Source organism: Agelaius phoeniceus, chromosome Z, assembly GCF_051311805.1.
Source record: "Agelaius phoeniceus isolate bAgePho1 chromosome Z, bAgePho1.hap1, whole genome shotgun sequence".
NCBI lineage: Eukaryota > Metazoa > Chordata > Aves > Passeriformes > Icteridae > Agelaius > Agelaius phoeniceus.
Genome location: NC_135303.1, coordinates 72,506,512 through 72,523,110, shown reverse-complemented (window position 1 = coordinate 72,523,110; position 16,599 = coordinate 72,506,512). Strand labels below are relative to the sequence as shown.

The 16,599-nt window shown below is 40.5% G+C and overlaps 1 protein-coding gene across 17 annotated transcripts in view; it reads left to right on the top strand.

The window, feature by feature from the left end:
* MAST4 (microtubule associated serine/threonine kinase family member 4) overlaps positions 1-16,599 on the top strand; it is a 279,670-nt gene that overhangs the window by 168,993 nt on the left and 94,078 nt on the right. For 2 of the 17 annotated variants that reach the window (XM_077171055.1, XM_077171053.1), the window contains exon 1: positions 8,894-9,079. The exons of the other annotated variants lie outside the window; for them this stretch is intronic. In XM_077171055.1, coding sequence (XP_077027170.1) covers positions 8,988-9,079 — 92 coding nt within the window. In that variant the 5' untranslated portion in view covers positions 8,894-8,987. Of the gene's footprint in view, positions 1-8,893; positions 9,080-16,599 lie in introns of those variants that run through there. 17 annotated transcript variants of the gene reach the window in all.

Genomic DNA, 16,599 nt, shown 5'->3' with positions numbered 1-16,599 from the left:
AGGATTTGAGAAAGGGTACATTAATCTCCAAGGCAACTGAGGAGGAGTTGGGATAACTGGCAGCATAAAGGAGGGAAGGGAGAACCAGGGCAGAACCATTGCATGATAGGGGGAACAGAGCAGTCCAATTTATACAGACACAACACAGCACCTTTCAACTTCATGTGCACCTGAGTTCCAGTTTGCCAGCTTGCACTGCATGGAGTGCTCTATCTCACTCACACTGTTATGCTGACAACAGATCCATCACAAGGGTTAACTGAAGCATGAAGCCAGATGGGTACAGGGAAGACTCAGGAAATGCTTGGGTGTATATGTATTGCAAAGCTCTGAATTCTTGGCACCTGGTTTTTATTCGCTGTCATTTAAATAATGATATTAAAGAAAATTGTGTGTTTAAAATACAGGAAGTAAACAGAATACTTGCCAGTTCTGGGGAGGAGCGTGTAATGTCCTTGCTGTGACAAAGACCTGCTAATTGGGTGATTCATTTAGAAAATTCAGCATGTAAATATTACAGTGGATGAAGTTTTCCGTCTCACTGAAGTCATCATTTATACTGAATAAATGCTTTTCAATTCAGTATCACAGGAGTAAATTTGTTTAGACTTTGATCACTGTGCTGACCTCCATTAAACCTCCCCTGTACCCCAAAAGGTGTTTTAAGAATAATGAAAGTTACAATTTAGGATGATGTCTTTCCTAAACCTATCAGGATTAAAAGCTATCAAACAAAACTTGAGTTTGATTTATTTCTGTAGTTTATTTGACTAAAAATAGAGAATCCCTGAAGTCTGTTACCCAGATCTATGAGTATGGCACTGTGGTGTCCCAAGGAGGAGTTGAACGTGAGAAAATGGCATTTCTATTAGAGGAGCATGTTGTTTAAGAGTCTACAAACCAAAAAGCTGTGGTGGCATGATAAAATGCTCCACTTAATTGCCTTTTAAAGATTGTGGGTTTTGGACTCTGTTTTCCACAATTAGAAATTTATGAAAATAAAGCAAAACCAGAGAAACTTAAAAGGGCTGAAGAGTATTTTTTTGATGTATGTATTTCAAACTCTATTTTACGTAGTCTGTTTCCTGTAATAAAGAGAAATTGTTTATGAATATTTTAATCTTTAAAAGGTAAAGAAAGAATGTGTGCTTTAAGTCTGATTTATACAGATTTATGTTATTTCAAAATATCAGAAACAAAATTTTAACTTTCCAGTGGAAAAACAAAAAAAAGCTTTTCTATTAAAAAAGGGTATTTTCTGCAATTGAATTAATAAACATTTTTTTCTCAAAAAATATGACTTAGTTGACTGTAGCTGTGATCTGGAATGGATAGCAATAGCTAAGTACATAACTGTTTTAGAAGAATGATTGTGTCTAACTTTTCTTAAGAAATACTTAGGAATTGCACCTTGACCCTTTATAATGCCATTTGCCACATAGGCTGTTGCTGTTGGCTTATAAAGATGCTTGGTAAAATACAGCTGGATGTGTGTGACATCAGGAGAACGTCTAAGTGTGTAGAGTGGTCTAAACCAATGCATAAGTCTTAAGTGGTGATTGTTTCACATGAGTGCCCAGAACCATGGAAAACTTCATTATGACTTTTTACATATCTGTTGGATAACAGGGTGCCTTCACGTCACACAGTGGTACTGCAGCCACAAAAATTGTTAATTACGACTTGAAAAGATGCTGTGATCCTCTTGGGATGCTGTTAAGTGCTGGCAAAAATGTACTTGAAGAACAATCAAAGTAGGATAGAATAATACTTCTTAAAACAGTATTCCTCTCCCCACCGCCTGGCATTTGTGGTAATAAAGCCAAAGTTCAAGCATCATGGTTTCTGGAAAATTACAGCATTTTTATTAGGTGTTTTCTGACTTGCTTACCATGCAAAGTAACACTTCTGAAATGTAGTAATGCTGCTCTGCTTGCCAAGATGAATGAAAATTCAGTGATAAGAACTGGGAGATGGTTCTTGTACACTTTCTCATTAGCTGGTTTGCTAAATAAACTCAGAAGGAGAAGCTAATCTCTAGGCCAGAGTAAATAGGCAGCATAGCTGTGAGCATGGTTGGCTCATTCCACTACAGACAGCAAAATGCTGGATTAAAAATAGTGTTGCCTGATGTGAATTCTGATGCCTGATGCAGATGATTGACAATATCTTAAACTTCCAAATATATTGTGCATAATCTTAGAGTCTTTCAGAAATGGAAGGAGATGCTGGGGCCATTGCGTTTCCTAAATGTGTTTATGTTAGATGAGCTATAATAAACTAGATCAGTGGGAGATTTTTTAAAAATATTTTGCACATTACTTCAAAACTTGTTAGAGTAATAGTGTTTATGTGTATTTATAAACATAGCTAAGAAAACTTGGAAGCTTGGCAGACATATATTGTACACCCACAAAATATTATTTTGTACTATGATTTCTTTAACATATTTTTACACTGAACATCCCAGCGAAAATCCTGTGCAGTCACCAGATGGTAATAAGCATCAGCCTCAACCACTAGGGGGAGCAAGAGTTTAATTATTCTAATTAAGTGTCGTGATACTAATTAATTAGTACATCTTAAGCGCTGAATATACCAGTGAGATCTTTTAGCTTGACAACCTTTATAAAACAGTCTGTAGACTATCTACCGCCTAGGGCTTTTTTGTCCATCCTCTAGTGCTTGTCTGAAGTGTGATTATTTTTTTAGTTAGAAAGGCATATAACATACAGGATTTACAGTGATGGAAAATCCCTGTGTTATGATCAATAAAAGAATTTAAAACTTCTTTTCTGCCTGCCTCTTGCAGATTGAACCCATAACTCTGTATGTGAGGGGACATGACAGAATTTGCTGTTCTTACACTCTGATTCCTCATTCAAATCTCTTCCTGTTGTGGAAATGCATACTGAATGATGAAAGTTCTTCAAAAGACTTGACTAAGTAAAATAAATAATTTTTTTCAAGCTGTACACTGTATTTCAGGTTAAAATTTATTTTCTTGAATTTCTCATATCTTTTTTGCAGCCTTTGGGAAATGCCTCAACTAGCTGCATTTGAGTCCCTCAGTGCTCAGTTATATCATCTCCTTGCTCACATGAGAGATTTTCCTGCTTGTAGAATTGAGGGACATTTATTTTTGTGTCTATACCTCACATTAATAAATCTATGATAATAGCTAAATTGTTTGCCTGATACCTGCCTTCCAGATTCTGCAATATTTATGCATATTATGACTGGAGGGTGGTTTTGTCCTTTGGTATAAGTTGATGGCTAGCAAGGTTGTAATGCAAATAAGCCTGCTTTATCCAATGATAAATTAACCTGTTCCTGTGGTTACTTACCTCTTATGTCTTCTTTGCTAGAAAGGGTATATTTTTTTTCCAGCTCATTGATAGCAGTTTTACTTGTGTTAGATGAAAAACATAACCCTGTGTGGTCTAGTAGAAATGTTTAATGTGCAGTTACTTTTTCAAATCTCTAGGCGAGTTTTAAAGTTTCCCTTACACATAAATTTTTCTGTTGTGGTAATGAACTTATTACAATATTGTTAGGAGATAGGTGGAATATTTTACAAATGTCTTGATACATAGTCAGCTGAGATGGTTATTGACCAGATTTGAAATCTCACTTGAAACGCTTTTTAGACAAACTGTTTCATGTCATACTAAGTAAAGCTTCTGTACCTGAACTCAGTACTGGTAGCAGCTGATATCCTGTTTGTCCTTTTCAAGGAGCGTTATGGCATGACAGCTTTGTTCAGCCATTGTAATAACTTCCAGCTATTTCAAGACACTTGGAAAATAGCAATAATTGAATGAGCAGCTTCACCAGTTCCTTTGTTAGTCATTGGATAATAATTATCTGACTAAAGAGACTCAAGTAAACCAAAACAAACTCCTCTCAAGTGATGTGTTAGCTCAGTTCTAATGTACCGTTCTTCTAAGATGTTGATGAAGCATTTCTTTGTTGCTAAAAGATGTTATTTCATAATCTTTCTAGCCTATGAAAACAGAGAAGGTGCCTCAAAGTGACCTGTTTTTTTTCCTGGTCCACAAATTTACTCATCTTTTTTCAGTATGAGGCCTATGCTTTTAAGATTTTACTAGTCTTAGTATCACTAAGGAACTCTTTATTTTCTGTATTGTTGCTGGTGACCTGCATTCAGTGTACATTGTCCTATAAAATTGATGAGACTTGAGCATTCTGTAATGCCTTTGGGCAGTGACTTCTCAAGATTTTCATATGTTTTGAAAAATGCCAGTGTTTATTTGTGTAATTATCCATCAGCATGAAGATAGTAGATAACCTTTGCATTGGAATATTATGTGCAAAATATTGATTTAGTATTGGTATGGCATTGTGGTTTTATATATGCACTTTCAACTTCCTAAGTAGTATTTTATGGTGATACTTAAAATCATTAATCAGAGTTATACAATTAAAAAGTTACTGGGGAAGAATTTTTATTGCTGTTAATTACTGCAGTAAATGTTGACATTTTGAATTTTTTTTTTCTCTTATATGTTGAATGAGACTTTGCTAAGGATGCTTTTTATAAATTTGCTTTTGGAAATGTAATCTTCTTCAAAGCAAGCTTTTCTGCTTTCTGACTTGAGTGATATGATGTTTTTTGACTTCAAGTGAATATAAAAGGGAAAACTTAATGATCCTTATCACTTGTTTTGTTACATGCTAGCTTATGTAACTCTTTGTGATGAACAAAAGTCGTCACCCAAGTTCTGCAGTAAAGCATCTCCTAAGAGATGAAGTTGCAAGCTGCTTGTTTTTTTTGCAAGTTGCTGTTCAGAGGACAACTTAAGCAATTAATGCTGTTAAGAACATACTTGCAGGTTCTTAACTTTGTTATTTTATTTATTTTCGACAACTGCAGAATTCTGTTTTAGTTGGATACTGAAGGAAAGTTGCTGAACATGCCAATAACATTTTGTTGCAAGAAAGTTACAGCTAATTGTCAACTATGCGTTTCTCAATATGACATAGATCTGTTCCTAATAATTTGGAGTTTTCATATTTTTAAGATGTTATCATATTTATTGGTCAGGTTTTTTTGTCCAGTCCTACATGACAGAGGTAAGTAAATTGCAGTGGCTTACGGAACACATCTGTTGATCCCATGTTTGTAAAGGATAAGCAGCATTATCAGTATTGATAGTGAAAGAGGCTTCAATTTTAGCAACAACTGCTGAAAAAAAGTGGTCCTGCTGCCCATGCCTCTCTACCTGACCCTTTATTCCATCTGTATCCCTTGTATTGGGGCTGGTCCTGGGATTTCCTTCATTGAGCTGATTCAACTCACTAAATTGGGAGAGAAGATGTACTCTTAGATGCCCTGTGTAATACTAATAAGCTTGCAAAACGTCACTGTCCCTTGAGGTCTTTGCTTTGAAATCAGGTATTTCTGTGTCATGGAAAGTCACAAACTGCAGGCACCACTCTGGAAGCTATGTCATTTATTGTCAGGCATTGCAAAAGTCTTCACCACCATTTACATGTTTGGCTCTTAAAGGATAAGGCCTCTGCTTTGCTTTATGAAGCATATAATTTGTCTAAGGTAGTTGTGGGATGATGCTGGACTTCTTGAAGCTCTGCTCTTCATTTTCATACCTTTGTCAAAGTCTCTGTAGTGCTTTAATATGCATGTGTCCAGCAAGCACTTCAGAAAAATAATTACTAAAGTCTACTTGCTTTCAAGCCCATGCTACAAACAACAAGACTGATTAGCAGGACTGTGTGTGCATGTAATTGTGCACAGAAAGCCAAGATGAAGTTATGTTTGGATCTACAGATCAGGGAATATGGGAAGCTATTGCTTGTGAATAGTCTGTACAGGATCTAGAGACTGTGTTGCAAGGGATTTGACCATCACTGTTGGAAGTGCACAGTGTTCACCGTGGATTGATCTGTATCCTGGTTCTGGCCAGTGTTAAATTTTGCAGTAGCCAGACGGGGGCATGGCTAGGACGTGAAGGTCCACCTCATGTAGCTTTCTAGGGATGGGGGAAAGGGTTGGTGGAGGGAGTAATCAGATGTTCTCAGGAGTGTGAGAACTCAGATGCAAATAGTTCTTTTTTGTACACTCTTTTATGATTAGCACTGTTACTGTTCATTTTAAATCTTGTTTCCAGTAAATTGTTTTTATCTAAACCTGTGATCTTTATGCTTTGCATCTTCAATTCTTGCTTCCATCCTGCCTCAAGGGAATGGGGAGGAGGAGGAGGAGGAGGAGGAGAGGGAAGTGAGTGTCTATGGTTTGTAGAGTCTCAGTGAAAGCACTAAGTTGGGGAACACTATTCCTAAAACCATGACCCTCTGTTGCTATATATGTGGACAGAAACAGTTGCCTAGAATTTATCCTTTCTTCTATCCTATTTTTTCGCCTTTCTGCTTTTGCAAAAATCCAGCTTTTCAGACAGTGAAATCTGTGTAAGGCTTTTGGTATAATCATATCTGGTTGTACACAGAAGGGTTAAACTTTTTTTCCATCAGAATTTGTCTACTTGCAGCAATCTTATCTTTTTTCTGGTGGGTCTTTGCCAACATTATGATAGGCTAGTCTTGCTTAATTTTTAAAAGCTTTTAGGGTATGTTTCAGATTTGGAGACTTCACATCATTTTGATGAAGTGGTAGAGATTTTCACCAAGAAATTATGAGTTCAGTTTCAGTCCTGGGCTTGGAACAGAAAAGATTGGCAAAAAACGTGTATATGTAGCAGAGAAGATAAAGTTATGGAGTTCGTGGAGGAGGAGCTGTTTCTTGGTACTTACGTAGAGATTTGAGAATTTCCTTCTTATGCAGTTTTAAGGAAGGAGTGTTGGCAGCCATGCTTGCCCTCATGTGAACCTTTAAAACTTCATGCTCAGTATGCTCAGGCATGCCTCAAAGTGAAAATAAATGGATGAGAGTTTTCCTTTTACTGGCTGCTGTAGATGTGAATACTCAGTGCTAATGGAGAGGTATAAAAAGAGCAGTCATGCTGGGAAGTGCCCTCCTGTAGGGCACAAATGGACATCAGCCCAAGTACCAGCTTCTGCACCTATTTCAGCCTTTCTTGTACAAGAAAATCTGACCTGAGACCTAGATGAGGTTGTTTTCCCTTCTTACATGGAAATGGTCTCTTCTAAAATTATTATGTCTTTAAAGAAGTGTTTAATATTCTTTTGTGTTTGATCAGTGTTACCCTGATGTTTTCTGTGTCATGAGAGTAAATGGTGTTTGCTGGGGATTTTTACTAAAGCCTTTGGTGCTAAGTAGAGTGTGAGCTGTCTAATGAGAGTTGTCTCATCCCAAGTGTCATGTGAACCCTGCCAGCTCTGCTCTGTGGCTCTCAGATAAACAAAAAGGCAAGTGGAAATTTTCAAGTACATTAAAAGAAACCTAGTTTTTGAACCCACAGTATCTTTGTCTATACCTGACCATCATTGTTTTCAACATCTGGAGTTAAGACATTATGGAATGACAAGGTAGTAGAGTAGTAATTTTAGAAATGCTTTTATTTGTGTACTGCTGAGATGTGAGGAAAAATGCTAGTCTAGACAGAGTTGCAGAGGGAGAGAGGAGAGGGCTGGACAGTGGTGCTGGAGTTAGGTGTGAAAAGACTGAGGACAGCAGTCAGCAGAGGCTAAAACAAGGAGTGAAGGTGGAATTTTGGGTGGTGGGAGTCAAGAAAGCAAACCAGCTGACTTGGGAGGCAGCTGGCGAATGGCAAAGAAGGAAGCAAAGGAAGAAAGTTGGAAGGAAGAAGGGGAAGAAATGAGTCAAAGTACCTGACGGATTATGTCATTGTTATGGGTGGGAAAGGTACTCAGAGCCTTTCTGTACCCTTCTCTTGCCAGCCCGTGCTTCAGGGTAGCTTTCTCAAAAGAGCTAGCTGGCAATGGAGAGAGGCGGGTGTCCCAGCTTTCCGTGGCAAACGCCTGCTGTCTGGAGTGGCAGGTAGCCAGTGTGACAAACGGTAATTAAGTACCTGTACCGTCAGTTCTCCCGGGAGAGGCAGAAGCCCCGGCCGTAACACACGTTCACTGTGAGAGCCACTGGTCCTTGACTTACAGTTCCCAGCCCGTCCGAGCGCGGCCGGCGGGCGGCTCCGACCCGCGGGGGCTCTGTGGGTGTCAGGCGGGGGCTGTGCCGCGTCGGGCCGGCCCGCGGGGGATGTGCCGGGTGCGGGCTCACCCGCGGGGGCTGTGCCGTGCTGGGCTCACCCGCGGGGGCTGTGCCGTGCCGTGCTGTGCCGGGCTCACCCGCGGCGGCTGTGCCGTGCTGGGCTCACCCGCGGGGGCTGTGCCGTGCCGTGCCGTGCTGTGCCGTGCTGGGCTCACCCGCGGGGGCTGTGCCGTGCTGTGCCGTGCTGGGCTCACCCGCGGGGGCTGTGCCGTGCCGTGCTGTGCCGGGCTCACCCGCGGCGGCTGTGCCGTGCTGGGCTCACCCGCGGGGGCTGTGCCGTGCCGTGCCGTGCTGGTCTCACCCGCGGGGGCTGTGCCGTGCTGGTCTCACCCGCGGGGGCTGTGCCGTGCTGGGCTCACCCGCGGGGGCTGTGCCGTGCTGGGCTCACCCGCGGGGGCTGTGCCGTGCCGTGCTGGGCTCACCCGCGGGGGCTGTGCCGTGCTGGACTCAGCCGCGGGGGCTGTGCCGTGCCGTGCCGTGCTGTGCCGGGCTCACCCGCGGGGGCTGTGCCGTGCCGGGCCGGCCCGCGGGGCACGGGCGGGGGGCTCTGACCCGCGGTGGGCGGGCAGAGCGGGAGCGGCGCGGCCTCTGCGCGGCCGCCAATGGCCGGGGCGGGGCGGCACCCGTGAGCAGCCGCACGGAAAAGTTTCTGTCGGTTCGGGTTGCTGCTATCTCTGCTCTCCTTCCGCCCCCTCGGAGGCTGGCTGCCTTCTCGCTCTCTTTCCCAGGGCTGCTGTCCCTTCCTCCTCTTCCTCGTCATACTATGGCACTGAGTTATTAAGCTTTCAAACGCAGAGAAATGGATATGTCGGACCCCAGTTTTTGGACGCTCGTTTCCAACTTCACGCTGCCCCACCTGCGGCGAGGCAGCCGGCTCCGCCGGACTCAGAGGTGAGGCAGGCCGCTCCAGGTGCGCGGGAGCGGGCGCTGGGTTTTCCCGGCAGAAGGGCCCTGGGAAGGGTCGGGACCCGCGGCCTCCTGGCTTCTGCTGGTCTGGAGCTGTGAGAGCTGAGAGCCTCTCCTTGCGAGGCCCTTAGTGGTGGTTTGTTTTAACCAGACGCTGCATAGTACTCTGCCTCCATTTATAAGATCTTTTGTTTTGTCCAGCCCTTCTACCCTCCTCTTTTTTTCCGCCTTAAAGACATTTCCAGCTTGCTCTCAAGTATTCGACCTTTTATTGGAAACAGATACTCTTTTTATGGGCAACTCAAGATAGCCTATTTTGTTCGGTGTTCTTAAAGGGACAGGTTTGCATAAGTACCTTTTTAAAAACAGGCTAGCTTAATATTTGTTAGTATAGGAATGGCCTTTTTTGGGTTTGTAGCATTTTCATTATTGTCAGGAGGGGGGGAAAAGGCTTGGAAATAGTAAACGTTGAGTAAAAGTTAAAGGGTTGTGCCATCAGTACGCAGAAGACTGACAGGCTGTCATGTCATGGTCATTTTTTGTGCCATGGTAGCCCTTTCAGTTAAATATGTCCCTATAACAAGAATAAGAAAAAATGTATAGAAGTTTGTAACTTCGGTACACTAGTACCCCATATGCCATTTTGAGACATACCAGGTGTCATGTTAAATCATGTTAAATCATGAGAAACTTCTAACTGTGAAACTACCTTGAGTATTGGCTTATGTATTATCTTTGGAGAGCGTGTGTAGAATGTTTCTTCTGCTGGCTAAAAAGATGGCACAAAGCAAGCCGGATAGAGGCTTAGCAAAGTTGTCTTTTACTAAGCTTTCAGTACTTACAGTTGATTTTTTGTTTTTCAAAAGAAAATAAACTACTCTCTGTTTAATGGCAGAAAGTTTAAAATAGGAAAAACAAGTGTCCTGTTTGATATAGATATTTATTGCAGGAATAGTTTTTTCATCTATTATTTGTGTCTCCTACTTGGGGTAGCTGAAAATACTGAGTTATTTTATCATTATTATCCCTCTCTTGTAAATAATTTTTCACTATTACACAGCATTAACTGAGAATTGCAATAGGCCATAAAGATTTTTCTGCTGAGAAATGTTAAGGTTTGTTATTCAAATTATCTTTACTGTTCTTACTCAAATTGGGTTTGTAACCTGTGTTACAAACCCAATCTGTGTGAAGACCTACAAATACTTTTTATAAATGTATGGCTGTGGGGCAGGTTGAGGAGGAGAGAATCTTCCTAGTTCTCACAAGAAGCATGAAATAAATACGTACCATTGGTTTGTTTGTTTTATGTATTTGGATGCCTTCCTGCTTTTCAGGCATATTCAGTTCTGTACTGGGTTTGTTGAAATACTTGAAAGACTTTTTAAAGTGGCCCTGAATATTGTCTCAGCATATCACATATATGGTATGTCAGTACATGCCATATATGCACTTACATTTCAGGTATTATAGTGATATTAAATACTTAATGCCCTCTCTGTAGCCAAATCAGTGTGTCACAGCACTGTGAAGTTAAAAAGTCAGCAGTAGAATTTCAAGGCTGCTTCCTCCTAATGGGCCCAGATATCCCTGCTTTGTCAGGTCGGTTCTGTCTTCTGAGTGGTGGGAAGTCACAATCTGCTCTGTTAATGTCTCCTGGGGAATGCTGTCCACACACTTCTTCAGCTCTCTTAAAGGTGGACCCGCCCTCTGCCCCCTTTTACTCATAGTTCATTTACTGATGTAAGATATAAAACTTAAGGAGGAATAGAACTGTCAGAAGCATAAAACCCAGCCTGGGCAGCACAGATTCTCCTAACTCTGCTGTAGAAATGGGTTTGGATTAATTAAGGTACGAGCCAGGTTTATGTGCTCTGTGCTGTGGCTCACCTGTGTTATCTTAACAGGCTCAATCAGCTGTAGCTGCAGCTGCATGTAAAAACTGGACAGACTAAGCTTACTTAGCTTAACTTGCCACGGGATGCCTTCCCCTTCTTTCTAAGGGAGCTACTGGTAACCACTCATGTGTTGTGTAGTTTCCCAGGCATTTCAGATGCCTGAAGAGTAGGTTAAGGAGTGAGATTTGAAGGGAGTTTAGTTTCTGTCATCTGAATCTCCTGCTGGGCATAAGTGAAAGTTTTGGGTCCACTGATTCAAGAGAGGTTTTTTCTTAATAGTTACATTGTCTATGAAACTTTTCTAGCCTGGTGCATGGCTAGGTGCTTCAAGAAAACTTCTGAAGAAGCGTTTCTTTCTGGTTGTATCTGCAGTTCCCAATTTAAGAGCAAACATTTTATTGTTCACTTGCGTATTTTTGCCTCTCAGTTATGTTCCTTTTGCCTCTTCAATTATTTTTACCTCTGCTACTAGTTTTTTTTGTGGCCTGCTAGACCTTGTTGTTTCTGTGAGCACTACTCTACTTGCTTAACACCTGGGATAATGAGAATTGTCTGCTAGTACTACAAATTTTGTGTCTTTGTACAGATTTACTTGATGTAATTATGTTTCTCTCTGAGGTTCTAAGAAGTAAAGAATGAAGAGATAGCATCCTTCAGGAGTTTTCCAACAGTTGACTTAACTGAATTTCAATTGCAGCAGCTCTTTGGGAAGTGATGCCTGAATAAGAAGTATCACAGCCTGACTTTCAAGTGGAGTGGGTTTTGAGGACTGATGGGTAGAAAAATTATCTTCAATTATAAATTGGAGGCATTTGTTTTTCAAATCCCTGAGACTGTAAGTGCCATGGATTATTCCATGTGCTTTTACATGAAGAAATACGTGTATCACCACATAGAGAGCTAGAGTGAGTGAGAGAGGGTCTCTAAGTGTAGACATCTACTTATAGAAATTGCTGTCTAGGTTTACAGATGGATAAGTGTGTACAGATACACTTCTTTTCACATGGAAAAACTTTCTGCTTTGCTTTATGATATGTATTTGGTTCTCTCTGGCACACCCTTTGTGTCTGATTTTCTCTGTGTATCTTTCACAAAACCGACACACCAGTGATCCTTTTTGTGTGTGTCCTTTTCTCTTGCTTTTTTTTTATGGTAGTTGCACTGGAACAATGTTAGTGCAATTGTTCTTCCTTTGAGTCGTAGTGGGTTTTTTTTTCCCCAAAGGCATGAAATTCATGAATGCTTGTCCAGTTGCCTCTGAACCAAAGTAGACTCATAGATGATTTGTGTTGAAACTTCATTTTATTTGTTTGCAGTCACTGAAGTGGTAGTGAGTCTTTCATGACATGAGAATAAAATATTCATCAGTCATCAAATATGTGTTATGACAGTTCATAACCTTTCTGAAACCTTAGAAACAGTGGAAAATTATAACTTTTATTGGAAACAGAACTGAGTACTCAAACTTCGTTGTAGTTCTGTTAGTTTTGGGACAGCATGCTGCCTGGAAAAGCAGGTCTTATGAATATCTCTTGCTTCATAGTTCAAATAGGCACAGTGGTGTTAAAATTACGATGTAAATTCTTGCTGTTGGTTTTTGTGTAGATCTTGGTTTTTAACATAGTCAACGCAGTATACTAAAAGTATATTATAAACGGATTATTTTATTTACTAACAGGTATTCAAAGTAGTCCTGTTGGTTTTAGAAGAAAACAATGTTTAATTATGTTGATGTCAGCTGAAACTCTGTACTAGCAGAGTTATTTTACTTCTGCATAAGAGTAAATATCAGTTCAAACTTTGTTAAAAAAGTTTCTTTTTGATATATATGTATTGTTTTTAATGTGTGTTTGGGGGGTGTGGTAATTTGAAGAGCTTCACCATTTCTTGACTTTCAACTCCCTTCATTCGCCTTAGTTCCTACATGCAAGAGAGAGGAGCTATTATTCTAATAGAGGTTGAGTAAGTTTAGAGAAGATTGTTGTCCCATAACTGGGGGGATTAAGAAGTACGTTTGTGCAGACTATATGTGCTTCCAAACACGCTCTCATTGAATATGTTTTGTTAGAAGTTAATTCCCTGGACCAGTGATCGCATTGTTTCCTCTACTACCTAGTGAAGTGTTAATGTATCTTGGTAATTGTATTTCCTTTCATTCACAGTAAAGGCTGTCTGTTAAGGGGATAGTTTTACAGTCTCACAGTCAAATTTAACGTGTAGTTCTTATTTTGGTTGGTGTAATTGACCAATCTTTTTCTTCAGGAAATTATTGTATTTCAAGTTCTGCTTACAGTCTGAATGAGCCAACATTATTTCTTAGCTTCAGCCAGACTGGTAAGGATTCATCTGGTCATACTGCTATTTTTTGCTTCATTTTCACTCTGATAAAGTGTTATTTTATTAGAATTATGTCAAGATCATTAAGAAGTGACTGAAGGGTCTTATTTTAGAAAGTCTGAGGAAAGCTGATACATGAACAAAATAAAAAGAAGCTTAGGAAAATGCTGGAATATGCTGAAAGAAGCTGTAATTGGTTTTGTTGGTTTTTTTTTCTTTTTCTTTTTTGCTTTTTTTTGGGGGGGGTTTTTTGGTGGTTTTTTTGTTTGGTTTTTTCTTTTTTTTTCTTTTTTTTTTTCTTTTTTCCACTGTCATTGTTAATAGCTGCTGTGACATGGTAGGAGACAGTCTTTGTTTTTCTTACTCAGAGAATTTAAAGGATAGTAGTTCAGACATCCCTTCATGAGCTGTGGTTGGTTGGACATGCCATGTGGTCTAGGCACAGCACACAGAGATTCACTCTGTTGTGTTTGGCTTACATCTGCTACTGATGTTCTGCAGTCATTACAGTTCTTGCTGTATTAGACTTGCTAGTAGTTGCCTCTTCTGCTGTGACTCTTGTCAAAGAGCTTCGAATTTTTGTCAGTGATAAGCTGAGTACCAACTTGTGCAGCTGCACATACTGATTGATGGGCTTGCCTCTAGTAACTCTTTGTTAAAGTTGGAAATGGTGGTCAGAAAAGTGGATTTCAAGGGAAGTTTCTGATGACTTTGGGCAGAGAAGAACCATCTGAAATTCAGCAAGGGCAAGTGCAGGGTCCTGCACCTGGGGAGGAACAGCCCCAGGCACCAGCACAGGCTGGGGCTGCTCTGCTGGGGAGCAGCTCTGTGGAGAAGGACCTGGGGGTCCTGGTGGACAAGAAGCTTCCATGAGCCAGCAGCGTGTCCTGGTGGCCAAGAAGGCCAATGGTATCCTGGGGGCATTGGGAAGAGCATTGCCAGCAGGTCATGGAAGGTGATCCTGCCCCTGTACTCAGCCCTGGTGAGGCCTCACCTGGAGTGCTGTGTCCCATTCTGGGCTCCTCAGGACAACAGAGACATGGTGCTGCTGAAGTGGGTCCAGTGGAGGCTACAAAGACAGTGAGGGGTCTGGAACATCTCTCTTGTGAGGAATGGCAGGGAGAGCTGGGGCTGTTCGGCCTTGAGAAGAGACAACTGAGAGGGGACCGTCATTAATATCTAAAGGATAGGTTTCAAGAGGATGGATCAGCCTCTTCTCAGAGGTGCTGAGCAGTGGAACAAGAGGGAATGGGCAGATATTGATGCCCAGGAAGTTCCACCTGGACATGAGGAAGAACTTCTTTACTGTGCAGATGACCATGCTGTGGAACAGATTTCCCAAAGAGGTTGTGGAGTTTCCCTCCCTGGAGATACTCAAGAACTGCCTGGACACAATCCTGTGTCATGTGCTCTCAGACTACCCTGCTTGAGGAGGCTGGACCACATGAGCCTCAGGTTCCAATTTTCCCCCTTCTGTGATTCTGTAAATTTGTTACATGTTACTATGCAGGAAGAATGGTAATGATTTTGTTAGTTAGAGGTGGAGGTGGAATCACTCAGTATTTTGTGCCACTGTGTTTAGAATATGAAGATACTGATAACTGGTTTAGGTTGAACATTATAAATGAAGTGTATTAAATGGACCACACTGAAAATTATGTAAAACTGATTGTTGCATGCAGTAGTTCTGTGTATTCACATTATCTATAGGCTGTGATGTTACATGTCACTAGAAGAGGTTTAGTAGGAATTAGATTTGTTTGGAGGAACACTGGGATGGCACGAGGAGAGGTGCATATCTGAGGAGAATCAGAAGGTTCACATATCTTTGCTTCAGCCATATTCAACAGGCCATGTTGCATTCAGTGATGGCTCCTGGCTTTTCTCTTGAGAACCTTTCTGAGGATTTTTTTCCTTTGAACCTCTGAAAATTCACTAACTGTGGTCATTGTGAAATTTTAAAGCTTTTGATCTCAATCGTTTGACTTTGCCCTATATTTAAAATAAGGTATGAAAGAAAAATTTATAAAAGGCTACCCGCTGTGAATTTTGTTTTCCTCCCTCAAAAAAAAAAGTTGAAAATGAGGCACTGCTTACAGCTTTATAAATGGCTTTATATGTGTCTATAGATAGATATAATCAAAGATTCTGCCTCTTCTAACTAGACTGGTTTAAAATATAATTATTAACATTGAAGTAAATATGGAAAAATCAAAACCACATATAATCTATTTTATTAAATGATGGGTAGACTAACATAGTCCTGTGTAAAGTCAAGGGTGTTGACTGAAGGAACACCATTCCTGTTGCTGCCTAGTTTACTGAAACAAGCAATGTGAAGTGTTAAGCATTGAAATAATTTAGTTGAATAAAAATGTATATACCAGTTCTCTTAGTACTTGATTGTAGTATTCCAGAATGTGTTCCAGAATTTAAAAAAATATTATTTCTCTCAAGGCAGTGAGGTGGTGGGTTGTAGAACAAATACAGTTTATTTTTTTGTCAACAAGGTAGGAGCTAGATTAGTCAATGATTTTTATGTATCTGACAAAATTGTTATCTTTTGGTTTGGCAGATATACATGAATATAAACTTGCCTTCTTTCTCTCTTTCAGAGAGAAAATGTCAATATTTTTGTTTCTTTTTGATTTTTGTATGTATCAGTATATATGGTGTCCCTGCCCATGGCAAGGGGGTTGGAACTAGAAAAAAATTTGGACTAGACTAATTCAAACTAGTGTAGTGTTTACATTTTGAAATACTATGTAATCTTTTTTCTCTTAAGTAATAGAGGAAGGATTCAATTTTTTGAATTAATTCTGTGGATTTTGGTTGGCCTGGAAGCTCACCTTGAGAGAGCTGATAAATTAAAAGTTACTTTGGTGAATGCTGGTACTAACCACCTGTGGTTGTTTTAGGAGGCACTCAAGATATGCAAAACTGAAGCGGTAGTAGGTAAATTTCTTTATTTTTCCCTGGTTGCTTTCTTGCATGCATTTGGGAACAGTGCCTTGTCAGTCTTTCCTCTCTGGGCTGCTGGGCCCAATTCCTGTATGGTATTTGTACTAGGCTTATGAACAGAATCCCACTTCTCACAGGAGATAGATTTGATATGTGAAACAACTTGCAGTGCTTTTATTGTTGGGTTTGTTGGCATTTTCTTTTCATGCATGCTTGGAAGAGAGGAGTTTATATGATAATTAATTGTTTTATTAAAGCTATTCATCAGATATGGATTTCTATAAGAAGTGTTTACTTTGTTTTTGAAAT